General features: G+C 33.9%; 1 protein-coding gene across 7 annotated transcripts in view; it reads right to left on the bottom strand.

The window, feature by feature from the left end:
* LOC110735131 (valine--tRNA ligase, chloroplastic/mitochondrial 2-like) overlaps positions 1–24,440 on the bottom strand; it is a 32,402-nt gene extending 7,962 nt beyond the window's left edge. Inside the window, exons 1-18 of one of the 7 annotated variants that reach the window (XM_021915284.1) lie at positions 23,972–24,440; positions 23,796–23,898; positions 22,435–22,561; positions 19,995–20,078; positions 17,170–17,264; positions 15,163–15,254; positions 13,405–13,458; positions 12,900–12,952; positions 12,745–12,812; positions 12,477–12,552; positions 11,411–11,494; positions 9,804–9,952; positions 9,611–9,728; positions 9,394–9,510; positions 5,703–5,923; positions 3,614–3,703; positions 3,003–3,114; positions 1,919–2,029 (exon numbers count right to left, since the gene is read on the bottom strand). In XM_021915284.1, coding sequence (XP_021770976.1) covers positions 1,919–2,029; positions 3,003–3,114; positions 3,614–3,703; positions 5,703–5,923; positions 9,394–9,510; positions 9,611–9,728; positions 9,804–9,952; positions 11,411–11,494; positions 12,477–12,552; positions 12,745–12,812; positions 12,900–12,952; positions 13,405–13,458; positions 15,163–15,254; positions 17,170–17,264; positions 19,995–20,078; positions 22,435–22,561; positions 23,796–23,898; positions 23,972–24,107 — 1,890 coding nt within the window. In that variant the 5' untranslated portion in view covers positions 24,108–24,440. Of the gene's footprint in view, positions 1–1,918; positions 2,030–3,002; positions 3,115–3,613; positions 3,704–5,702; positions 5,924–9,393; positions 9,511–9,610; positions 9,729–9,803; positions 9,953–11,410; positions 11,495–12,476; positions 12,553–12,744; positions 12,813–12,899; positions 12,953–13,404; positions 13,459–15,162; positions 15,255–17,169; positions 17,265–19,994; positions 20,079–22,434; positions 22,602–23,795; positions 23,899–23,971 lie in introns of all 7 variants that reach the window. The other 6 variants (XM_021915283.1, XM_021915285.1, XM_021915286.1 and 3 more) reach the window with 6 other exon arrangements.
* Between the last annotated feature and the right edge of the window lie 3,205 nt (positions 24,441–27,645).

Genomic DNA, 27,645 nt, shown 5'->3' with positions numbered 1-27,645 from the left:
CATAAAAAAGGCAACGAAACCATCAAAAGCCTTAGCAGATTTAGTTTGTTGTTTTTCGAGCTAATACTTGTGGTGTGAGTAAAATGGAGATAATAGTACTTCTTCCATCCCTAACTAAAAGACTCATTTGTCAACTAAAATATAAATAAGTAAAGATAAAAAGTATCATTTCACTACAAAACTTGTCCCTTTTAAATGTGTCATTGCTGCACTATTTTCTTTTTCATTCACTTATAAATTATAATCAAGCAAACTCCAATGTTGTCTATTTTTATTCACCCTTAATCAAGCAAGCCCTAGATGTCTTCTACTTATTCAATTTAATCAACCAAACCTTTACTTTTTTTTTTTTTTTTTTAAATCCACCTTTAATAAAACAAAACCACTATATTTGTGTTATTCACCACTCCTTAATATGTTTAGAATCCTAGACTATGTGAGAAAAATTAATAAATACAGATGAAAATTGAACATGTGGTAGTTGAAAGAATTTTTTTTAAAGTCATGTGGTACAAAACCTGTAATATAATCCTGTATTTTTCTAGGAAAAAAACAAGACAAGCAGCTGGTAGTGAAAATGTGAAGCATTTGAAGTATCTTATTTTTTTTATTTCCGAATGAATAATATGAGAAAATACAAGTTTATCTCCTTGATAAACAAAATGTGTTTACCAAATGGAAAAATGTAAATAAATTTAAATAAATTCATATTTTTTTGTTAACTATGGGTCCCACATATGTTGATTTATCAAAATTGTCATGCTGACTAGACAAAATTGTTGATTTATTTATGATTTTGCCACTTGATAAACAAATTTTGACTATCAAGGAGATTAATCTGGGGCTTCCTCAAATAATATCCTAGCTTAAAAGCTCGACTGCTATAGTTACTATCTTAATATATGTCATTTGGAGCCATTGGATGCCATTTGGTGCCATCGGCGGAATTTCAATACATTTTTGTCCCACGAAGACATTATACCATTAAGAGGCAACAACAATAGGGAGATTAAATGGGATATCCTAGAGGCCAAATGAGCAGTATGGTATAAGAAAGAAACATTAGTATATCTCAATAGAAAGATATCACGAGACTACTTACAAGGTTTATACACCTCTCAGTACTCTTACTCCCTCAATTGGCATCTCACTAGTACTCCCCATCTAAGCAAATTAAGGAGTGCATGCCTCGCATTCACATTTTAGTGGTATAGAAGCCACATGTGGACATGCAGTAAGTTATTGTGCAGCACAAAAAAGTTACACCCCAGATACAAAAGATTATCGCGAAAATAGAAAAGGTACCCAGGTCTTTTAAAAGGTTATTATAAGTCTTCCTCACATGATATTTTGATTAGATATAAATAATATTGTAAACCATAAGAAAAGGTTTTATCACTGGTTATATCACCATGTACCCTCGAGGTTTCAAACAATTATATAAATGCACCGTGCAGTCGTTCACCCCTAAGGTATGAAATATTATTGGATAATACCCCATTAGACCAAACAGAAATTAATTTTTGTCATTAAAAACTCCTAATGAATGAGGTTTTAATTCAAAATATTACACAAAATGCTTTGATTATTCTGCAGCATTTAAATTAAGGATCTCACTATTTTGAGGTTTTAACTACTGAAAGTTGACATCTGTTTGATCATTAAGAGTTTATTATGCAGTATTTTTTCAAACCTTTGAGGTATACAACGCATTAATTCAAATATCGGGATCTTGAGCATACTAAACTTAGTGGTACGTAGTGAAATAACCATTTCAAAATGATACCGAAAAAAATGAGAATTATAAAGGAGAAACAGAAGTACAAGATATTAGGAAAGAGAAAGGAGGGTGTAAGGATATGGAAGCTGGCCTACTATTAGATAATAGTGTAGGAGTTTATAATTTCATTAATCAGACCTGACCAGCAGTTCCCAGTGCAAGTGTAAATCGTAACGCATCAGTTCCAAACTCCTTGATTGTGTCAACAGGATCAATTACATTTCCCAGTGTTTTGGACATCTTTCTTCCCTAAAACACACAATGAAAAATAATAAAAGAATAAAATAAAGTTAGAAACGACGAGTTTAAAGGTATAATAATACAACCTTTTCAGACTTTGGCATCTAATTCAGAAGCAAGTAAATCTCTAGTTATTCTATCATCTAACCTTTACTCATACTCAAGGATGTTCTATTTAGTATGGGGAGCTCAAACTCTGTAAGGTCACCTTGTCCTTCTGTATTGCCCTTTTTGAAGTTTTAGCAAACATTTTTTTGCTGATTATAAAAAGATAGCGGACTAAAGGCAAAGACATTTTTAGTTGGTAGATAAAGTTGGCAGGAAACCAGTACATGGAAGGGACTTGGCAACGTAATAATCTGATCTGACTCCATAATATCAGGTTGGACAAGAGGAGTCCCAATATGGAAATCCAATCAGGCATTGGGCATAATTAAGTTACAAAACACCATAACTAAAAATTTAGTATTTGCGCAAGATGACAAGTAGCCATAGCACCAGGACAGCAATAATTTCAAAATGGGCCCTTAACCAGGTCCCTGGAAGGCCCAATCAACAGCTCTCTCAGTTAAATTTTTTTATTTTTTAGTAATTTTTTTTCCTAGAATTTCCTTGACTTCTGTCATATTAGGTTTTAATTGCGCATTACATCAACTCATTTTCTACTCCACGCCCCCTTCCCAAAACTTGGATCACTGAAAGATGAATAATGATAGGAAATGATTAACAAATTTTCTTGATGTTCATTATTGTATGATGATTTTCTGTGCCTGAAGCTTTTGTAAAGCAGCATAAGTGACATGAACAAAAAATATAAGTCCAACACATTTCAAATTTTCAATATCCGAATGTCCAGATGAATGGGTTGGGCTTCACCTTGCAACTGCAAATTCCCTTGATTTCAGATACCAAACATATGCCTTTGTGTCTAACCCTCCCATAAAAAATGTAAATCAGATTCATAAGTAAGGAAGCCACTCACTTGAGAGTCTCGAATGAGGCCATGCAGGTATACATAACGAAAAGGTACATTTCCTGTAAACTCTATTCCCATCATAACCATTCTCGCTACCCAAAAGAACAGTATATCATGCCTATACAAAGGGATGGCAAGCATCAGAATCATCAAGCATTGATCAATATAGTCAAGAAATAACAAGAAATGCTCTACCTGCACTGTTTGATGCAAGCTATATAAAAGCACTAACAATTATAAGTTAAATCTTCGTGAGAGCAAGCAATAACCCGATGTTTAGTAAGTTACTCAGTTCCTTTTTTCTATGTGGACTACCAGATAGCTAATGGAACCCACTGCCATACTACACCAATCCACTTCTTCAGTTATCTTATCCATTTTCCCAAACATCTTCGATACAAAAATGGAAACCAAAACTTAAGGTAAAATAGATTCCATACAGAAATCACCATGTAGCTGAAAAGTAAGATGTGGGCTACAGCTGTCCCTACTCTTGCTCACAGAGGCAGCAAGTTACAACTATCAGGTTTCCATACTGAAGTTACATTCTCATAGTTAATGCAACTGTAGACAACAAACATGTGTGGCAGTCAGAAAAGAGTATTGCTCTTAATTACCCTGTTTCAAGCATTGTTGTTGGATAGAACTTTTTAAAATCCTCATCTGATACATCAGGCCATCCCAGTGTGCTGAAGGGCCACAGTGAGCTGGAGAAAAATGTATAAGCAAAACATCATCAGAAGCTTACAGAAGTTTTAGTGTTCACAAATGGAATAAAAATTGGTGTCATTATTCCATGAAAGGAAATGACAAAAAAGAAATGAGATAAGGTCATTAATTTCTCTCATACAGAAGTGAGTAAATGACTCAAATTTTCTGCTGCAATATAGGAACAGTTAATGTGTAGATGAGATCATTTTCTATGACCAATATGTCTCAGTAATTTGATAAAAGTTGCCTTGTAAGGATTATATTGTGCAAGTCCTGTAGTAACAACTTCTTGCAATATAACCAGAAGCTTTGAAGGAGGACTTATTTTCTAGTTCTGCTCCCCAGTGAAGACACGAAAACCCATCGCCATTTTGAACAAACAAATCTTGTGGATGTTGTGTAAATAGGAATAAACAACCTAAATCTCATTATAGGATAGCAGTCTTCTTGGCCTCATATTAAACTTAAATCTCAAAGATTTTGAAGGATTGTATAGAAACAAAATTTCAAATGATTAGGGAGCTTCTAGAATTATTTCTTTTCTTTTCTTTTTTTTTTTTTTTTTTTTTTTTGGACACAGATGGAAGACTACTTATCCTCTGTGAAGCCCCTTATCATGCTACATATGTGGCTATCTTATGGGTGTTGTGTAAAGAGGAACAAAAAAAATTCAGGACTTCTCAGTTCTCACTGAATCTCAATGTAGAATATAGTAGTCTTCTTAACCTAATAATAAAATTATGCCTCAAAGATTTTGAAATATTGCATACAACTGATATTTAAAATGACAAGTTTTTTTTTTCTTAGATGAAAGATTTTGAAACAATTCCATGAGTTTGGTCTAAATTGAAGTGTCAAAGTGTCCATACACATTTCGGATTATTGTGGATATGACATGGTACTTAATGTGAAATGAAGAATACAAGTACATTTCTCGTAAGTGTCATAACAAATCATACAAGATAATTAACTTTGCAACATCATAAAAGGAAACAAGATAATCAGTATAAGTCAAAGAGAACTGACATAGAAAAGTTATACTTGGAAACCTTCCAAATTGTAAGGCATGTTACAAGTTATTTGTAGCATAATGCCAGGCAATAATCTACAACATTTCAAAAATACTCTCTTTGTCTCAAAATAAACTTACAGATACATAAATTGGACATCCAAACTTGACGATTCCACTTTCTCTTTTAAGTAAAAGCCAACAGTTAATAAACTTAGCCCTTTTCTATATCACAGCATCTACTTTTACTATTTTCTCACTCTATCTACCTACAATTCATAATGAAATTCTATTTATTTATCTACATTCAACTACTCTAAAAACTTTGCAAAATTAAATTAGGAACTGCTCCCTCCATTCCACAATTTTGGTTAAGTTTGCTATTTTGGGGGTTCCCCTTTGTTGGTTACGTTTCAATTAATTCTATTTTCAATACATATATTTTGCATTTTCCCTCATATTTACCCACTTTCAACGCAACTTCAATTACCTACTCCCAAAACAATTATTCCTATTTATCAAAATATTTACCTACTCCCAAAGCAACTAATCCTATTTACCAAAAAATTTACCTTCTCCCAAAGAAAACATTCCCATTCTTCAACGCTGACTTAATGCCTCAATATTTGATATATGTGACATCTACTCATTGCTTTCCACTATCTTATTTTACTTAATAACCACACAAAAACACCAATTGTAACCGAAATTGTGGAACAGAAGGAGTATATCTTAAGATAGAAGGAATAATAAATGACTCATTTAATCTCCTCAAATAAGGACACCAAATAAGAAAAGGAAAGGGAATAAGCTCACATAAAAAAAAATTAAAAATAAAAAAAAAATTAATAATAATAATAATAATAAATAAGTAAATAAATAAAACCCATCTAATGTAGGAAATGGGATCCATTGTTAATGCACATTTTTCAGCATCATGAATATCTATGACAAGGCCCACTTATCATACAACATTAATAGCTAACCTTGAAAACCAAGTATCTAGAACATCTGGGTCCTGATATATTTCTGCATCCTTCCCGTACTTCTGCTGAGCCTTCTGAAGTGCTTCATCTGGACTCCTGGCAACTATATATTCTTCTTCACAATCTCTTCCCACAATATACCAGACTGGTATACGATGTCCCCACCACAATTGTCTACTTATACACCAATCCTTTATATTTGATAGCCAGTGATTATAGATCTATAAACGTAAAACAAATTTTGCATAAGAACAATCATTCATGGTAAAGAAGGAAAACAACAGAAAGCTGACAGATTCCACACACCACAGAAGGGAGTACGTATATGCCCATACCACTTTATTAGGAATGAGAGTAAAACAAAGTTGACGACATACTCTTATTAGCCACTAATTTACCCTCCATTATTGTATTCTCGGTACCCACGTTCTTGATAATGACCAGGGCCTTATGCATGACTACATGTTGGGTTTTTGGAGATGGTTCTACTAGGACAGGTATTCATGGCAACGACCATGGTGATTGAGGCGTTGCGAGCTTATTGGGGTGTGTAAGACTGTAAGCAATAGACTACACAACCGTGTAGACTAAGGTACATGACCGTGTACCTAGACTACTACACGACCATGTAGTGTACTATACATGGTCGTGTATTTCTCCAAGAAAATGTGCTTAGTCGATTAGGGTTAGGAGCATCTATGAAAATTGTGGATGCAGTCGCGATCATGTTAACGATCGCGTTGTCGAGGAAACGGCTTGTAATGGATGAATAGAACGGATCATGGTTAACAGAGTGTGAATTTTTTTTCTAAAAAACTCACGTTAATGGTTTTAAGCCTTGTTTACATTTTATATATATATATATATATATATATATATATATATATATATATATATATATATATATATATATATATATATATATATATACATATATATATATATAATTAATAAAGTATTCTTTCAACATAATAGAATTATACTATAATGATAAGAGTGGATAACATATTTAGTGAACAAATAATCACTCAAAATATCATGAATCATAGACTGCATACTTATTACTAAAATAGAATGGATGTAAAGGGAAAAAAAATGTGTAACACGGCAAGTCAGCGTTACGTAATGGATGAAGCGGGGAGAAAGATGTGGTTTTTGTCGCGACATTATGTTACGGGGTTTTGCAGAACGGCACATCCAAAATCTGTTACAGAACAGCTGATACGTAACAAAACGGCCGAGTTTTAATTCCATGGTTAGGAGAATTTGTACCCTTCTACAAATAGCCTATTACATCATTTAAAATTATAATTCTTAGGTTAGAGAACCCTAAGTGAGAGAATTTGTATTAGTAAGAGATCTTAGAGTCTTGTATCATCATCCCATACATTGATTAAAATCCTAGTGCAAAGTTCATGGTTTAAACTTCTCTTATGCAAAGAGAAGATTTTACACATAAAAATCTATCTTTTTTTTCATTTTTATTTCATGTCCATTAAATCCGCAATATAACGTAATGGACTCAAGCTTGTTGGACTCTACACACACAATTAACACAGATAACATAGAGAAAAGATCGAATCTTTGATTGAAAATATTGTAAAAGGGGGTTTGTACAAGCTAGCAACTTTAAGCTGCCAATGTCTATTAGTGACTGTCACCACTCTCAAAATAGTGACTTGAGGTCACAACTCTCCAAAGGATTCACTCCAAAAATCTGCCTGCCTCTTCCTTTCCCCTCTCTCTCAATTCTTTTAAAAAATAAAGCTATTAACAAATAATACCAGACTACCCATAATGCCCCTCCTTAGGTTAGTTTATTACATATTATACCAATTCATTGCACAATCTGTGAGCACAACCCTTGGTCCTAATAATACACTGCTTATCAGTTTCAATATTGCAAATTTACTACGTATAAATGCTTTCTCTAAGAACTATAAGCAGCAAAATTAAGTCAGCAGGCTCTCCACTCAATGCCATCCAACATATATCTCTAATGGTTGTCATCACTGTGGACCCCTGCATGGAAGAAATGCTCTCCCTAACAGTGGCATCTGGATCACTAGTTATCAATCATCACACTCATCACAACAATCCTCCCTTTTGATTTCCAAAATCCAGACCTCCTTCACCTCTGATTTTCAATTCTTGACCTACTACCTTATACCAATATCTAATTAACTTTCCCTAATACTATTTTCCTTTGTAAATTGCATTCCAAATCCATCATATCAATCAACATAAACCCTCTTCAACCCGTTAATCTCTACAACCACCTTAACAGCCTCTTTTTTCAATATTCTTACATCACAAAACTATACTAACATGGTAAGTGGCTGTAATTTGTGATATTCCATATCAAACTCCTTGTCTTGACATAGAATGTCATGTTTTACTATGATCAGATAAACAAAAGTAATTGATGCCATCCCCACATTGTGCTTGCATAAAAAAAATAGTCATGAACTTTCCAATAAGAGAGTCATTTGTTTACCCAAAATCTCAATCAAAATCCATGGATTTTCACCTCATGTCTATAAGCAAGAGATAGCAAAACGCAAATGGTCATTATTTCTTCCAAACCTATCCGTCATAGGGCAAACTTTGAAGCTCATCAAGTTTCTCTTTCCTAGTCAATCAAAGGTGACAACAAAACCAACAGTAAGTACAAGACAATGATGACATATCATCTCTAGCTCACCTCCCTAGGCTGCCTTAAATTAAATCATGATTAAAGCAAGTGGTCATTTAAATTGACATGGTCACTTCAACAAATCAAATTATTATTAATATTAGCCATCGCAAGTAGCTAATTTCTATTGGGGTTAACCATTTTTATTACTTCCAACCCCCCACCCACACTAGACGCCATCAATGAAATATGACAAATCACCAAAACCACTACAACCTAGGTGCCTTTGCAAAGCCTAACTTGAAAACTTCTATTAATAACAACCATCGCAAGTTTAGTTTTTTGGGGGAAAAAAAAAAATAAGAAAAAAAAAAACATCTTTTCCACTTCCAAACCCCCTACTCACACTGGACGTCACTAGTGCATGCATATCATGTGGGTGTTGCTCATTTTTTTAACAACCTTAATTCTCATGTATCTTCATACAAGCTCATAGGTGTCACATGCACTCTCCACCTACAAATATAGTAATTAGATCCAACAATCCTCCCCACCCCCCCCCCCCAACCAACAACAACCACAAAGCCTTTGTCCCAATTTGGTGTTGGCTAACATGAATTTTCACAAGTCCCCTGCCCAAGACACACACTTGTCCAAAAGTGCTGAAATTGAATTTTTTGGCTATTTTTATCAATCACAATTAAAGTTTAACAATCTACTTAAAATAATTAGGGTATGTAGATGTAGCTAATGACTAAGAATCTGAGAAGTTTAGGCCTAAATATACAACATCATTCTCAAACAAAGTGAAGTATGTCATGAACATTATGAAGTACGGAAAAATATATAAAAATTCCTCTTTGTTTCCTCTCAAAGCATTCACTACAATCGTGTACAGCTTTCATCTTTAATCAAATATACAAATTACTAAGGCCTTGCACCCATGTTAACAATCCTTATGCATACACGTCTAAAAATAATGAACAAAGCTAAGAATTACCAAATGGGAATGGAGTGATTAATTAGGTCTATCTCAAAACATTATCGATGACTTACCTTCTCAAACCTATCAGGAATAATGGTCAGGTCTCCTGTCTCAACAGAATGAAGGGCTTTCTCAGCCAAGGCCTCCATAGTTACAAACCACTGCTTGCTTACAAGTGGCTCAATTATCTGCTTTGCCAATTTTTTAAAAGAAAGAAAATAGTGTGAGTGATGTATGAAAAGGAAAATGCAGAGTTTTGCTAAATAGTGAATTAATTACAGCACGCACTTCTCCGCCTCGTTGCGATCTAGGAACTCGTAAGGTGTGGGGTTCCTTTTTTACAGCTAAGCCTGTCTCGGTGAGATCCTTCCAAAGTTTTTCCCTAGCCTCAAAACGGTCTAGCCCACTGCAACATGCATGATCATATGGATAAATATATTTGACATGATCACTGACAGTGCACTAATACTCAGAAACTTACCAATAAAGTCCAGCAACTTCATTCAATGTTCCATCCTTGTTCATAACATTAAGTATCGGGAGACCAATCTTTCTAGCTAGTAGATAGTCATTATGATCATGCCCTGGGCTTATCTTCAAGACACCAGTTCCAAATTCCTTATCAACATACTGCATTAATCAATAAGCATCTGAAATTATGTATAATACAAAGTAAACACATGCATAAACTGCAAATATTATCATGTAACGAACCTGAGCAGCACTTGCAATTGGGACAAATACACACAACACAACACAGCAGTAAACAAAAAAGAAACAAGCTTTGAAATAAAGCAGGATAATCAATTGCCAAAATAGAACAATAAAATGGTGAGTATTGGAGAGACTAACTAACTCTCCCACATAACCTATGACACTTCAAGATGCCTTCTTCTGTCGACCACCTTTCCTACTTATTTACAGCAACTCCTGGGACGATTCTAACACCTTTTATGCCAGCACTATACGCTGCCAATCAACAGTCCTTAAGGTCCTTTCCCTCTAGCAATTCCCTTCCCTCCCTCTTCTGTTTGTTCTTGCATCAGGAGTAAGTTTGAATTACTGGTGGCCTTTCTTGGCCCGTCACATACAACTTACAAAGTAACGAGCCTCCATAACAATATGTATTATGATCATGTGGTTAAGCAACTAACTCTCAAGTACTGTCTTCAACTTGACGATGGTGATTCTTTTATTTTTATCCAAAAAAATTAGTCCTCTACTCTAGCACATTGCTTAATTTTCTATATAATTTACTCGGTCTATGAAAATTGGAAAATAAATAAAATGCATAATTAAAGAAAGAAAGAAGAGGACTGGCAGATTTTTAATAGATATTCCTTATAGGTACTGATTGGGCAATATGAATAATAATTGAAATCATCTGTAAATGCCTAAGTTTATGTCAGAACCCACATAGCGGTGTAGAGCAGTACCTGGAAGGTTACTAGCTGTGTTGGAATGACATAATGTGTGATTTGACATGACTTTTGAATAATTTATTACATTGAATTACCAGAGAGTTCTCGGGATCCAATTACATGAGGCATTTTTCACTATCATTCCCTACATTCTCATAGTATTATCGTACAATGAACCCGGTAATTTCAAGTAATAAAAAAGGAAATTAAGAGAAAGCTTAAAGAGTTGTATTTATTAATCAGTGTAATCAAGTAATACAGTTTTCATGATCATTTCTTATTACAAGATTCTCATTGCTTATTATTCAAAAAAAAAAAAAAAAAAAAAAAAAAAAAACAACCTCATTGCTTAACTTCCTTATGACGGTTCATGTTAGCCGACACCAAATCATTTTGGGACTAAGGCTTTGTTGTTTTTGTTGTTGTATTGCTTAGCTTCCTTCCATGAAATCCAGTTACTTCTTATTTCTCCCTTGCATGAATTACTTGATTAACCCTAGTTAATCTTATTTGTTTATTTATTTATTTGTAGGTAAGGAAGGCGTCCTACTAAACCGGAACCTCTCACAGATCAATCCGACCCAGATTAGGAAAAGGAAAGGTTTTATAAGGTCAAGGAAATTAAAGGTACCAAATATCAGAGGACACAAGCAGGTGATGATTTTACCTTATCTGCAATAATTGGGATATGACGACCATATGTCATGGGGACGATTGCCTGACAGCCTACATATTTTGCATATCGTTCATCCTTCAAACACAACAACCATTGTCAGAATGCAGAAATAAATCATAAAAAAAGGCTAAAAACTACTGCCACGCATACAGTATATGTCACTGACAGCAGTCTCTACCATTCCTCAAATGCAGCTGCACGTTGAATCTGGTAATGCACAAGTAATAACACATACTTTTACATACTGCCACGCATACAGTATATGTCACTGACAGCAGTCTCTACCATTCCTCAAATGCAGCTGCACGTTGAATCTGGTAATGCACAAGTAATAACACATACTTTTACATGCACAAACATTGACAAGACATGTACCATTACCTTGTAATGTGAAAAGATAAAGCTTTTAGTAATGAAATTCATATTTTCGGTACATGTCACATGAAAGGATCATAGAATCTGATCAGGGATCCTAATTAATACAAAACTCGTCCCATTAATCCTCAAACAGTCCAGATCAATTTCTACCCCTTACAGTACAATCCTATGCTAATAATGCTGCAGAATCCTAATAACCTATAGGTCTTAAACATGGTAGCTAATCTGCTAGTTATCCTTGAGATTATTTCCTAGTAGATTTGCAAGACAACAGAAAACAACAAGTTGATTTATCAAGTGTTAGTTTCATTTATCTTAAACTGAACCTAAAAGTATATTTCTAACAGAGACCAATGGAACATTGACAAAAATCAGATATCAATTCATTGAATATGACTGAGTAAAAACATCAAGGATACCGGACCTACATGACAACTATATTTTTTGTAGATTTTAGTAATTAAGAAAATAATGCTGTTGATACAATAATGCCTGCAGGTCCACTGTCATCATTAATATATCCAACTTTCTCTTAACATATGTGTAAGAGAATAAACAACACTGCTTATTACTTGACAGATATTCTAGAAAGATGTGTAACTGAGAAAAAAATCAGCACAATTATTCCGATCATACAATACAAGAAAATCTAGGGAACAGGGAAGATAATGCCGTAAACCTCAGGATTAACGGCAATAGCTGTATCACCAAATAGAGTCTCTGGCCTTGTCGTTGCGATTGTCAGAAAGTCCTCCCTTCAAATGAAAATAAAAAATAAAAAAAGAGGCTACACTTAGCAAATTGGAAGACAAAAGGAGGTCGCTCCAGTGCAAATTAAACATATAAGCCCTTCAAACTAAGAAGCAGCTACAGCTTATAAGATCTGGTTTAAAGGAGAATAAAGTCTAGTGTATAACTAGAATAGGAAAATAAAGCATAACAATCACCTTGAGCCTCCAGCCACGCGATATTTAATATGATAGAGAGCACCTGGTTCTTCAGAATATTCCACTTCCTACTTGTATGTAGAACATATAACTCAAACCCAAAAAAAATCACAAAATAGAAATATCAGCAATACCTTCACCAAACATGAACTTACCAAATCTGAGACAGCTGTCTGAAGATTAGGAGACCAATTTACCATGTATGAACCTGAAACATTCAACCCATGCATATTTATGTGAGCACCTTCCATCTTGTACTATCAAAGTTTATTTCAGCAGTTAACCACAATCACCTATATATATTTGTGAAAGTCAAATTTTGTGCAACAATACTGTGTAGAACAAAATATATACTTGGCTGATAACACTCTAAAAGGGAAATGAAAAGTGGGAAATACATTTGGTAACTGATCTGTTTTCTTTCACCACGAAGGCTTAGCAGGGCATCATCATACACGAGTTTAGAACAAATTCAAGCAGTTAATTCAAGAACCAACCCTAGAAGATAGAAGCAAAAGACAGACTTTATGTGCCAAAAGTGGATCTGGGTGTCAACACAAAACTTGAAAAGCACATATTCACAGAACATATACAGAACTTGAGCAGCACATATTTAGAATACATAACTCACACTTAAAAGATAGACTTCAGATAATCTACCTTGGTATATTAGGCCTTTCTCATGGAGTCTCACAAAGGCTTCTATCACAGCTCCTGCAAAAGTAGAAATTCTCAAATCACAAACATTGCACTGTTTTGAAATGTGGATACAGAGTACCAGCTAGAACAAGAAAAATAAACTCAATAAAGAATAGAAATTCTAGAACAAAAAACTCATTAAAGCTGCAGGAATAAAAGGTTAAAGGAAAAGCCATTAGAATGATGGTTCATGGCTAACCATATGTGATGGTTAGAACTGGCCAAATTTTCCACTGAGAAGCATATTTTTAGGCAACTTTACGGACCATAGAACTTTATATCTCTGTAGCTTTGTATTATTTATCTTTCATCAACACTACAAGCTATCCATCTTAATTTTTATACATAAAAACATTGCCTGTCTCTCTCATGATAAATGCCTTAGAATGAATTTGCCCTCCCGTTTTAATGCTGCATATGGCAGACACTTTGTAATCAGCAAGACAAAGACTGCTTTAGGGTCCTCCAATACAATCTAAAACTATTAGCCACTCTATAAAACACTTATCCAATTAACTTTAGATATTTCTTCTTAGCTTCCAAATTATTGGTCCAGTCAAACATGGTCAAATAACATTGCTGCTATTTTCCATCTAAGAGCCTCACCTCGGCCACCAAATTATATAGATGTCCAACATCTCCAATCTCCATTTAGACATTAAATGTCCTCTTAGAAGAGAAATTGTTCTAGTACAAGACTATGACACCAAAACACTCATTCACTTTAAGGCACGTATTTTAGACCTTATGAATTTTACAATAAACAGCATAAAGAAACAATAAACTGGTTGAAAGCAATCCCTAAGAAAATAACTTAATGAACCTAGCGAAATGCTCCTCCTAGCGGCATGCAGTTATCAGAATCAACAAAGGATCCTCAGACATGACAAGAGTGAAGAGATAAATGCCCACCACATTTTGCTGAAGAGAATGAAGTACATAAAATCACGAGATTTTATAAACAGAAAAAGTACAAAGGAACGGAACAGTTTTGGAGTTTTGCCGTAAACTAAAATCAGGTATAGTCAAAAATAATCTGGGTCGCCACAAAAGTTCCTCAACCAAAAACCATAAATGCCAAATTGATTTGGTGCCTCAATTGTAATGCTCCAAAATGACCTTGTATCATACATCAAAAAATGCAGCACAGGTAGTACTCCTCTATTCTAAGATCCGACGACTTCCAAAAGGATGATAGAGCAGCCTCTTTCTAAAAAATGCATGGCATATTGACTTCATCACTCAACTCTATATTAGCTATATGCTAGGTTGAAGAATTTTGTACATACAGATTTGCAGGTTACCTTCTGCATGCAGCACCAAATAGATAGATGAAACATTTTCCACACATCATTCCTACAAGATTTCTATATCCTTTTTTCCATGACACAAAGCACACACCTTCAGCCTCAAAAAGATGAATTTATGGATTTCACCTAGAAAGATGTTTCCCATCAAAACAAACACAGCCAAAATGGTTTCAGATTTTCCTAAATTCAGTTTCCCAGAGATCTCACCATTAGATCTATTCAAAAATTGTGTGCAAGTGACAAAGCAAGTGATTGACAAGCTTCTTGAGTTAGAATACATTTTTGGGACATCTTGTCCCCCCAAATTCCTTCCACTTTAGCACAAATACAGTTATTTATTTTAAAATGTAGTTATCGGTTTATTAGTCAAATAAAACAATTAAAAAATAAAAATAAAAAAAACTCTTACGACTTAGGCGTTCATCAAGAGTAAAATGCTCTCGACTCCAATCACAAGAAGCCCCAAGCCTCTTGATTTGTTTTGTAATGGTTCCACCATACCTATAAGTCACAAAATGAAGAAGTATTGTTATATCCACAGCTCAAATTTCTAAATAGCAATTGTACAACATAACAAGTTATATGCAATGCAATAAATGTCCATTACATAAAATGAAGGTAGCAAAAACCATATCTATCAACATAAATTAGAAGGTAGCAAAAACCATGAACCCCTTCATCCAAAACTTTTCTTTTAAAACAACATTTTAAAATCAAAAAATTTGGTCTCAACTATGACACATAAACATTTTTTTCTCCCCATTATATTTCTTCCCTATAAATGCAATTTTCATTGGTGAAATAAACAAATTAGAGTAGAGAAGGAATTGCATTTATAAGCCAAGGAATGGCAATTCTACCGTACATGAATAACTACATTGTTTACGATATTGATTTGTGTAAATCAAATAAATAGCAAGCATCTGCATATTCAATCAATTGGACACTACTTAGATCCTAGTGTTTTTTTATAAAACAGTCTCATATCACTAGTCCCACATAGATAACGTAACTTATCACCATACCAGTGTCTTCGTTGAACTATATCTTGCTAATAATTTACTACAAAAGCTATATTCGGCCTCAAAATATGGGGTTTTGGGAACCAATGTCTTGCCTTTCATTTGGAGGACAAAAAGGATCTTTCTCCTAAGTGATCGAACTACCATGGGTGTACTTAATAGGTGTACTTTATCCATATAAAAGCACTTTAGAAGCTCCTCAAGTTATTTGATTTATGAATGAAAATTCCACTTTAAATTGCAAATTGTAGGCCGAAAAAATACCAAGTGCATTTGAGTCCTTCACTTTAAATTCCTTTCTCAAATACTTTGGGAATCTCTTTCCAAGATCATAAACAACTATTATAACAAAATATGATTCAATCCTCTTTTTGAACACCTAGGGCTTAATAGGTACATTCACATATCCTATCTTTAATAAGTTCTCACTAAGACAATTATACCACATTCCTCCATATTGTTTAAGGCCATACAAGGACCTTTAGCTTTATGAAGTACATACCAGGAGCTTACATTTAAAAACTACTTGCATTTTCAATCCTTACAGATATATATTTGTCTTATGACTCATATAGGTATGCAGTGCCCACATTCATAAGGTGCAATGATGTCATTCAATAGATGTTAAGCTCATTAGAAACCTACAGCCCGTTTAGTAGTGTAAATTAGGAAGGAAATTAACATTGTAATCCCCATGGTTATGCAATTTTATCCTCACTTCTTTAAGTTTTTCCATTAACACTTGGAAGGAGTTATTAAATGGGGAGGAAATTTCTAAGGAAAAATGGTTAATTTAGGGTGAGCTAGCCTTACCACGGGAATAAAACTTGAATTTCCTTAAAAATTTAAATGCAAATTCATTCTCATTACCATCATTTATAGCCACCTACCAATTAGGTCGTAAGAGTAATATCATCCACAAGACCACAACAAGTGAATAGGTTATAGTATAATCGACTCATGGCCTTTGTAAAACTCCTATGCTACCAATCTTGTCCCGTATCTCACAACCACATTATGCTCATTGCTTTTACACAAAAAAAAAATCTACTTGTAACCGAGTGCAGCACCTTATGGTGTAAAAGTTATAGGTCTAAATACACCTCTTTTATTCGACGAATCAAAATCGGCTTGTATAACTTCTTTCAAACTTTCCCAATCATCTCTAAGTTAACATCATTCTATTGATTGAGGTTCATCATCACTTTCATCTATTATATCAATGAAACTAAATAAGAAAAGATTTCATCAATGACAACCTTATTTCTATAACACCCAATCCCTTTTTTAACGTGGTCTATAGAAATTTTATAATTGTCATAATTTCAGAAGAATTACTTTCGAATCAAGAATGACTAAGTGTAATTGTCAATAAACTCAAGAATCAAACTTACTTCTCCTTCCACTTCCAAACATGATTTACAAACTCATCTCTGTCTAAATCAGCTCTCTTTATTCCCTCTGAAGCAAGCATTCTTTCAACAACCAACTACAAGAAAAGAAACACAGCATCATCGGTTTATAAGAACAGCTGTTTTTGAATTTAAACAAGAGGCAAATAAGAAATAAAAATGTTAAAAGATAAACCGCGATTTCTGAAAAAGTTACTCTACAATAAAAAATAAATAAATAAAGATACAGTTTCTTTCCCAAACTAGTTGATTCTAGTCAAACTTGCCATGTAGCCACAACCCATTACATTTTAGAAAAGCCTTTCAGCCCAAAAGATATCCATATTCAATTTGTCCTTATTTGTTTGCCCCATAAGCAAAATGTGCTTTAAGATTAAACAAAAAAATTGCAAGTGGATGGGGTATTATTTTTTTTTTTCACTTCTATGAGTGTATGCAAGTGGGGTTGAATGGTGAAGATATGTTACTATATAAGGAAACAGGGTGATCTTCAAGGGATATTCCAAAAAGAAATAGGGATGAAGGGAGTGTATGATATATCACTAGGGCATAGGGATTTATATGAACCAATTTCAACCGAGTACTATTCTGTTCTTGTTCTTGTTCAAACTTATTTTATCTAGTTGAAGTCCAATTTAAGCTTGAGATTAAGTTTAGCTCGAAAATATGTTCAACCCAATTCAATTAGACATTAAAGTTATCGAATGTGTTCAGCTCAATCATACCTAGTTCATACAGAGACTTATTATTCCTTTTATAGTTACTTTTGGAATAATTATTAGGTTTTTTTTACTTTTACCACCAAAAAAAATCACAAAATTGTTTTTTACCACCAAAAGTTCTAAAACTTTTCTTTTAACACAAAAAAAAAAAAATTAAAAATTGTTTTTTACCACGTGCCGTCAAAAAAACCGGTAAACCTAACGGAATTTTCAAGTTTTTCGATTTTCGTGCCAAAGACATGATCTTTAGGGGGTTTAGGGGGCATTTTAGCCCTACGAATCCAATTTGAGGTCAGAATTGACTAAAAATGATCAGAAATGCCTCGTTTTGTGTGTTTCACGCAAATCAAAGTATTTTTTAGTAGGAAGAACGAGGCATTTCCGATTATTTTTTGTCAATTCTGACCTCAAATTGGATCTATGGGGCTAAAATGCCCCCCTAAACCTATAAAAAAAATATGTTTTGCGCACGAAAATCGAAGAATTTTTTTTTATAAATGTTAGATTTAACGGTTTTTCTTGACGGTAGGTGGTAAAAAAACAATTTATAGAATTTTTTTGTGGTAAAATAAAAGTTATAGAAGTTTGGTGGTAAAAAATAATTTCATGTTTTTTTTTTGTGGTAAAAGTCAAAAAATCGTAATTATTAAGCTTATTTCTTGTTGGAGTCAACAGATGTGTATTGTGCCAATGATCAGAAACTTAGAAAAAACCAAAAAAAAAAAAAAAATAAAGTGAGTGTTGCCAACGTTTCTTCAATTATTGTTTATAAGACGCTTCAAAAATACAGATTTTTTTCAATTTACAGTTTCCATACATATAGTTTTTAGAATGCTAACACTTGCAAGACCACAAATTGTTAACGACCTATACCTCTCAACTTGTGATTCACAGCTTACTCCTTTCCCTTCAATATTTACTCTTAATGTGTCCCTAAGAAGTATTGATTAGCAGCACCTACGTCAACTTTCAGTGACAGTATTTCCTATTGATCAATTACCAGCTCTAATGAACGCCACTCATTGTAGAAATTGCATGTCACTTATGGTATTTGTTTGTTTGTTAATGATTTTTTATTTTCATTAGCACCACAATTTTTCCTAACGTCCAATGCATACCTTTGACCAAAAATAATTTTCGATTTGTATATTACAAATAATAAAAAGTTGATAATTTGTATGTATATACACACTATGACAAATCTAATGAGATCCTTTTTTTTTCTCTTGGTATATATTAGTAGAAAAATATGGCAAAAGTCCACAAAGTTTGACAAAGAGGAACGAACAGTGCAAATTAAAAAAAAACAATAAATAAATAAATAAAATTTATAATAAAAAGCCTCTTTTTTAAAAAATAATTATAACTTCCATTGTTTACACGCAATAATAATGCCACTGTCATCAAATCTTTGTTCCATTAAGCTCCACGCAAATTTCTAGCCATAATGTAATTAGGAAGAAGTGCTTACATGCTGTTAAAAACAATCCCCCTTCCCAAACCAATGGCACAACTACTACCAAGCATCCAGGTCATACAATCACTAAGAAAAAAAGGGTAATTGAATTCAACATAGTTAAGTTCATATAAGTTGCTATTAGGCCATTTGTAATTATATTGTAAAGCCAACTTCGCAGCAATGGAATGCCAAGTATATTAAGTTAGAAAACAGAAGGAAAAGCCATACTAGTCATTTTCATGATGACAAAATAAGATTTTATTAAATAGTAACGGAAAATAAAGGTGCAGCCCTGGGTGCTGGGAGGTCTTACAGTGATGATATAAATTATGGATGAAGATGAAAGTACTGATTGATAATTTGCAGAGGCCATGTAAGCAAGTCAATTAGTATCATGTTCAATGGAGGAAAAAAAGGAGACCAGGGGGTGCAAAAGTGAACTTCAGAAAGTCAACATGAGTTATTTCAAGAAACACTCACATAATTAGCCAGCTGCAATTTAGTCCAAACAGAAAAAAATTTGGAAGCGGTGAAGATAACTAAACTCTATCAACTCCCCATATGTGCAACATGTTTCTTTAGGGGTTATCACACTATGTTTACCAGGAACAGATCCAGAACCAAACCTGAGTAGCGATGCCTGCATGATCAGTACCAGGAATCCACACTGTAGGTCTTCCCTTCATGCGGTGATATCTAACCATAATATCCTAGAATAGACCACCAAAAGCATTAGACTTTAGAATCTCCAAGAAACCTCCCAGCTGAAACATCAAGCAGGCAGCTATATTGTAGAAAAAGATGAACATTTATCCACTACCACCTCTTCACTTTACATGGATAAGCAAAGCATCACATAAGATAAAAATGATGATAATATTCAAGATGTCACATAAAGGGACACTACTTCCAAGTGCCAAGCAAGCATAAGCTGCATAAACATACACCCTACAGAGGAAAAGCCCATAAAGTCATCTAATCTCAAATGATAACACTTTATCATGCATTTTTTCTGTTCCAAATGGCATTGTCTAGGACAACAATTTCTAAAGTTGAACCCTTTTTTATTAATACTTTCTCCTTCTAAGACAAGCTAATTGTAATGCCCCCACAAAGCCCTTTTTTTTATATATAGAAGCCATATTTAGGTTAATAAACACCATTCAAACCTTGGGAGTGCTATCGATGCACTTAAAGTCTTACGATAACAAATTCAAAGCAGCTTTTGTAAATAAACCATAAAATATAAAATAAAAGTGATCTAAGAAAAATGAAATTAAATTATAATCCCAAAACCATTACATATCAAGTCCAAAATATCCTTAACTACAAAAATCTTCACTTAACTTTGTTGATTTATTCTAAACCCCTGCTCACGTATAGTTATATACCTTTACTGACCTAGATAAAACAATGAAATAGAGGAGAGACAAGCTCCCAAAAATCATTAAAGTGACTAATTTCAATTTAATCCCATAAAATAAATCATTTTATTTCTGTGATGCTTTTGGGCACATAGAATAAGAACACAACTACAACAACAAATTAGTTGTCAATGCACAATTTTAACCATTAACATCTCTAATAATCTATTAGTAAAAATTATGAAAAGTTTATAGTGAAATATACATTAAAATATATATATATATAATCATCTTATATACTCACTTAATTCTTTTATGATAAGATTCCAATTCAAATGGAAACTAGTACCACTCTTTTAAAACTCTCTTAAATTTTATTTGTATACTTTTTATGTTTCTCACTTTACACACCTTTAAACTTTTATTCAATTGATTATCTTGCTATGCTCTAGTTCCTTTTCAAATGGTTCCTTATGACGATTCAGGTTAGCCGGCCACAAATCATTTTTGGGACTAAGGCTTTATTGTTGTTGTTGTTGTTGGGTTCTACTCACTTTAATTTATCTTTCACACTCTCTCTCTCTTATTTCATCTTACACCCACCCACCTTTTACATTTTCTCTCCTACTTTATCGTATAACCTTCCCCCCTCTTTACATCTTCTCTCTTATCCACAATGATAGAGAGTAGTACTAGGCTGGGTAACCTCCTAGAAAGTCCTCATGTTGGTTCATGTTGCTGACCCCACTTATGGGATTACACAACTTTGGGGCAATCCAAAATTGGGCTTATGAGATGCAACTAACAAGACCCCTTTTTTTTTTTTTACTTTTCCGTCGGTGAAAGTGGAGAGTACATTCATTTATAACATGGTGGTTGTAGAGCTATAGGTAATTGAACAAGTAAAGAATTTAAGGGGGTTCTCATACCTTTAATATTTATAAAAATTTAAATAATTTAAAATTAAATTAAATAATATTTGGAAAAAGAGAGATGAAATATACTTTCAGCTAAGCCCAAGTTTTGTGTTTAAAGTTTTACATTATTTTTTTTTGGTATGTACTTTCATGCCTCCCAAATAAGTTTTTTCCCTATATTTTCATTATTGACACATTCAAACAATTTCTAAAAGATATACAAAACTCGACTTTCACTCATCATTTTTTCATTAAGAAAATTTCCATCAAAGCAACATATGAAGAGAAAGAGAGAAGGGGAGAGGAAATACAAGGGGCATAGCTGGTCCACCAAAATCAAGTAATAAGAATAAAGGAAAGAGAGAGGAATTAATCATATGTTACATATGAATAAGGCACGGAGACCTCATGGCCATGAGCTCAATAAGCTATATAAAAGCTAAAAACATCGTCCACTCCGATAAGAAAGCTCAATTAGACATTTAATCCCAATGTATCATATTATTACTCTCTAATGATAAGCAAAATAGCTAATATGCGGAGTATTATGGCCCATGCACCTCCCAAAAGTCACATAATGGACCTATTAGGTTGTAAATGATTAAAAAAATAGGTGGAATCCCAATAATTCAGCAACACTTGATAATTTCTAAGGAAAGATGCCAAATTACAAATGCAAGAACAAGTAAGTTCCACTGCATTAGCAAATCACATAGTACACATGCAAGAACAAGTTTTCCCTCCATGAAACACATAAAACGATTAAGATGTAATAAGAAATTAACCTCAAGAGTTACGAACATTGCATGCCCCATATGTAATGATCCTGTTACATTTGGTGGTGGCATTGAAATAACAAAAGGTTCACCTCCTTGATCCATATTTGGTTTGAAGTAACCTTGAGAATCCCACCTGAAAGCAGCCACTTCCACTTTAAGATGCCATAAATTGCCTTCAACATGAAAAGGACATGATAAGAGAGAGAGAGAGAGAGAGAGAGAGAGGACCCAAATGTGGAATTAAATAGCTTAAGTTGAAGAGAGACCCATGTAAGATAGGTTATTCAGCGAAAAACATTAGCAAATAATTCATATAGGCATTTAAAAATAATTTGAAAAACAAGGGAGGGGGGATGCTACTTCCAACTCAAAAAAGGCTACACTAAGTTTGGATTGGAATATATGAAGGGAACGAGAAGGAAAGAAAGTGAATGATACATCTTCCCCGTATTTAGATAAAATATGAGGGAAGGGAAGTGAAAAGAATTGGGGGGATCCATTCTCCTCACCTTAAAATCAACTCCTTCTTTTTCCTTCTACACTATACAAATATACAATATCTATCCAAACATAGTTTTCACGCAAGCTTAAAAGTGAAAGAGAAATATGCACAATGGTAAGCTATGTTGCTTGCATAATCTATCCAAGTGTCCAACGCAGCTATTTTGTGAAAAAATTCCATGATAATGGTCAAAAATAAAGGTCGGAGTATCCTACCCATGTCCAAAAGCGTCCATGATCTAACGTGAATAGAATGAAGAGTCTAGGCAACATAAACTAAGAGCAAGAGCTATTTTGTTTTTCTTCTCAAAGTTAAAATTTCTTTCTAATATACAAATCCAATCAAACAGTATCTCACCCCCCATTCCCTCTTCTCATCTACTACTACATTTTTATGACTTTAGAAAGGGACTTGCTTGCAAATATTAAAATTTCTTAAGCTAGTAGCTCCACAATTATAGCACATCTTGCTAGCTTGGTATATATGATTTGAATGAAAACCAATTGACAAGTAGCATAACAAATTGATGTGGCATGCCAAGCTATAAGATAATTTAGCCCAACTCCCAAAATTAAAAAAGTTAAATAAATAATAAATAAGCTCCTCACTTCATATTAATATTAAGTTAGTGATCCTAACAGTCAAATAAATGCATGGTTTTGATTTTTGACACATGAAATACCAGAAATTCAATGAAACTGAAAAAATAATTGTTCAAGAATATCAGCTATAAATTTGCTGTTTGCAGATAAGTAAGATAACAAAGAGAAAATGCAATGCAAAAAGTCGTATTAAAACACATTAATTCACAAGATAATTTAAACAACTTCATAGCATTACTAGTTAATTAATGTCAAGAACACACCAATTGTAAATGCGCTCCTCCCAATCAAAATCAAATGATTTCGCCACCTCCGGCGATGTAAACACGTCATTTTTCGAAGCCGAAACTGCAACCAAAACAGCATCTATGAAAGATAATTATAGAGAAGAAAACATACGAAATTAAAAGTGGGAATTTCTTCCACAATAAAGAATTACCGGAGAAAAGCCGAGTTCTGAAATAGGATAAACGAGAGGAGACATTGATTAAGAAGCGACGTTGAGAGAGGATAAGAGGATTGAATTTGCGAATGGAGCAAGAAGAGAGGATTAAAGGGTTGGCAAGTAACGCCATCGTTGTGCTCCTCTAAGAGCTTCACCAGCAGAGTGCGGTGATGGCAAGACTTTTGAAATGAGGTGAGGTAGAGAAATGGGTCTTAATTATTTCATCCTACTCCCTCCGTCCCGTATTATAGTTACTATTTTCCTATTTTAGAGATTTAAAAAATTGTTCTTGTTTTTCGAGATCTAAAATATTGTTCCTATTTTTATTTTTTCAATTATATATAAAGAGCATAATACCCTCATTTTTTCTAATTTTTTTCATTGTACTTTCTAAATTACCCTTGAATTTTCCACTTGTTTTGTATCTTTTTCCACTTTCTCTCTCTAACTTTTGTCTTATAATTAGGGGTGTACAAAAATTGGCCCGGACCTGAAACCGGACCTGAATCGGACCGGACCTGACCCGGACCTGTTGATTCAGGTCCGGTCCCGGTTCTTAAAAATCCAGGTTCCCGGTCCAAACCCGGGGTTTTCAGGTCCGGACCTGAAACCCGGGAAAATCGTAATTAAAAAAAAAAAAAAAAAAAAGAAGAAGAAAACCAAACTCTGAAAAATTGAAACTGTGTTTTCGTGGACTTATTTGTATTTTCGGTGGACTCATTTGTATTTTTGGTGTTTGAGAATCGGGACTTTATAGACTTTATGTAGTTTTGTAATTGATAATTTTGGTTTGTATGTAATTATTAAATTATGCAACAGGTCTAAAAATCACAAAACAGGTCCATATGCAGGTCCATATGCAGGTCCAACAGGTTTTGTATTAAAAAAAAAACGAAAAAGACACAAAACAGGTCCATTCAGGTCCAAACCCGGACCGGACCTGATTTTTCAGGTCTGGCCCGGAACCGGACCTGTTAATTCAGGTCCGGTCCCCGGTCCTCATAATTACCCAATTCAGGTCCCCGGTCCAAACAGGTCCGGTCCAGGTCCGGTCCGGTTTTGGACCGGTGTACACCCCTACTTATAATTGTACTTTTCACCTCTTTTTTATGTACTTCATTCACTTTCTCTCTCTAATTTTTGTCTATAATTGTACTTTTCACCTCTTTTTTATGTACTTCATTCACTTTCTCTCTCTAATTTTTGTCTATAATTGTACTTTTCACCTCGTTTTTATGTACTTCATTCACTTTCTCCTCTCTAACTTTTGTCTATAATTGTACTATTTTACATTTTTTAATGTACTTTATTCACTTTCTCCTCCCATTTCTTAAATATTGTGAAAAAACACAAATAGAAACTATACTATGGGACAGAGGGAGTAGCTTAAGTTTCTTTTCCAATTTTATTTTTTTTTTGGAAAAACTGTGTAATTTTTTTATTAAGTTCAATTTACATGTGACACCACGTGATTGGTAAAAAAAAAGTTTTAATTTTTTAAAAAAATAATTATTACTAATTAACATTAATAAACTATTTTAAAGCTAACTTTTTTTATTAAAAAAAAAAAAAAAAAAAAAAACTACCACCATCAGCCCCAGCCACCTCCCCGCCCCCACCATCAGCCCAGACCCGGCCCAAAGCCGCCAGCCTTGTCGCGACCAGACCTTAGCTTCCCCGCGCCATTCGTCGGCACTCCCCTACGCCCTTCCGTTGCCCCTAAACCACCACAACCATTACCGAAATCAAGGCATGAGAAGGGGAGGAGGGCCGAATTCGAGGCGCGAGAAGAGGATGGGGGAAAAATCGGGGCGTGTGGAAGGGGAAGGGGCTGGAAAAAGAAAATGGGAAGGGGAGGGGCCGGAAACGTGCCGGGAGAAGGGGAAGGAGCTTAGGATCGGGACGAGGAAAGGGTTTTTCGAGGGTGGTTGGTGATTCAGGGGGAGGGGAGGGGAGTCGGCGGTTTCAGGGGGAGGGTAGTCTGCGTGACGCTCCAGCGCTAGGGGCAGGCAGGGGGTCGGGCTGGTGGATGTGGGCCGTCGTGGAGGGTGGTTAGCTGGCGGGGTTTTTTTTTAATTAATTAAGTAATAATTTTTTATTTTTTCTTTAAGAAAAATCAATTTTTTTAATTTTATTGACCAATTAGACGTCGACACGTATCATGTAACTTGGTATAACAAGTTAAATGATTGGTTGGGACCATTTAAAGCGGCGAATTGGCATTAAAGTTCGGATTATTAAAAAATAACTGAAAGGTGGGATTATTATTTGAGAAAATACAAGTTTATCTCCTTGATAAACAAAATATATTCATAAAAGTAGTATATAAGATTATGAATAATATTATTATTATTATTATAGTTGTATTATTATACAAGTATTCCAAAAATAAATAAAAAATGCTAAAATGGAAGGGGATTTTGGAGGGAAAAAACAGCACCAGATGTGACACGTGTCACTTCCGGTGTCAATTTTAGTATTAAGTTATTATTGATTAGTTTTTTAGACTGTAATTTGCAATTTTTTAAAAAATTACTGCAATTTGCAAAAAATAAATTTTAAATAGCTACAATTAATAAACTTTCCTTTTTAACATTCCCAAAAAAAATGGAGATGATCATGAGTGTTTGGGCTGGGTCAAAGGCTAATAAATTAGCCCTTTAAGTCAGGTCGGGCCAAGTTTTTAGCCAAAAAATACTTGCCCAAAACTCGTTACAGAAATCAGTCTTAGCAAGCTTTTCGGGCTGAGTCAAAAACATAATTAAAATTGTTTAAAAAGCTGGTCTATGGTCTGTTCAAAATAATACTGAGTAATATTTTATTTTGGACCGGCCCCAACTTTATACCTGATCTTTATGTCCAATGTCCATCATATTGGGTCGGTTTGACAATAGATAATCTAACAAAATCTCTCTCAATTTTCCCAAATAAATAATCTTCATTATCTACTTAGGGTAAAAGTAACTCCTTAGTTTACTCCCTTTTAATCGTCCACTAAGCCCATCATAGGTTTGGTATATTCGCTTCAATCCGTAGTTTATTGTGTGACCCGATAGGCTGATAGGATCCAAGTGATACTCTAAATTTTGTTGATCCTCATATCATAATTGATTTAATAACACATTCATGATTACCTAGTTTATTGAACTTATTATCCTCGTAATTTATTTATGTTATACTTAGTAATTGCATATGAAACGATATATTTCCATCTATCTTTGACTTATACATGTGCAATTTTAAAATTCCTCTAAGTCACATAATGTATCCATACAAGAGTATGGATACATAGAGATGCAATCATTAGAAAATATATTTTGTTGATGGAATATATTTTATGTTGTAGAGAAATTTATCACATGTTGTAGAGAATTAAGTCTAGTCAATATCAAAACGCGTTAAGTAAAATTTAGGTTGGATTTATACAGTCCATTAGCCAATGTATCATCACTATCAAGTCTTTGCAATATTTAAGTGTTAATGAGACAGTTTTAGTGGGAATGTTTGAAGTTTGATGGTTAGAAACTTCGAAGGAATCTTACAAAAATTTAGTAATTCTAAGTTGTAAATAATGAAAAGTAATAATATATAGAAATAAGTACCATAATATGTAGGAAGCATATCTTTTTATCATTTTAATTACAAAAATATATTACTCAATATTAAAA

The sequence above is a fragment of the Chenopodium quinoa genome, unplaced genomic scaffold (assembly GCF_001683475.1).
Source record: "Chenopodium quinoa cultivar QQ74 unplaced genomic scaffold, ASM168347v1, whole genome shotgun sequence".
Taxonomy (NCBI): Eukaryota; Viridiplantae; Streptophyta; class Magnoliopsida; order Caryophyllales; family Amaranthaceae; genus Chenopodium; species Chenopodium quinoa.
The sequence above is the reverse complement of the archived record's forward strand: the minus strand, read 5'-3'. Positions and strand labels throughout refer to the sequence as shown.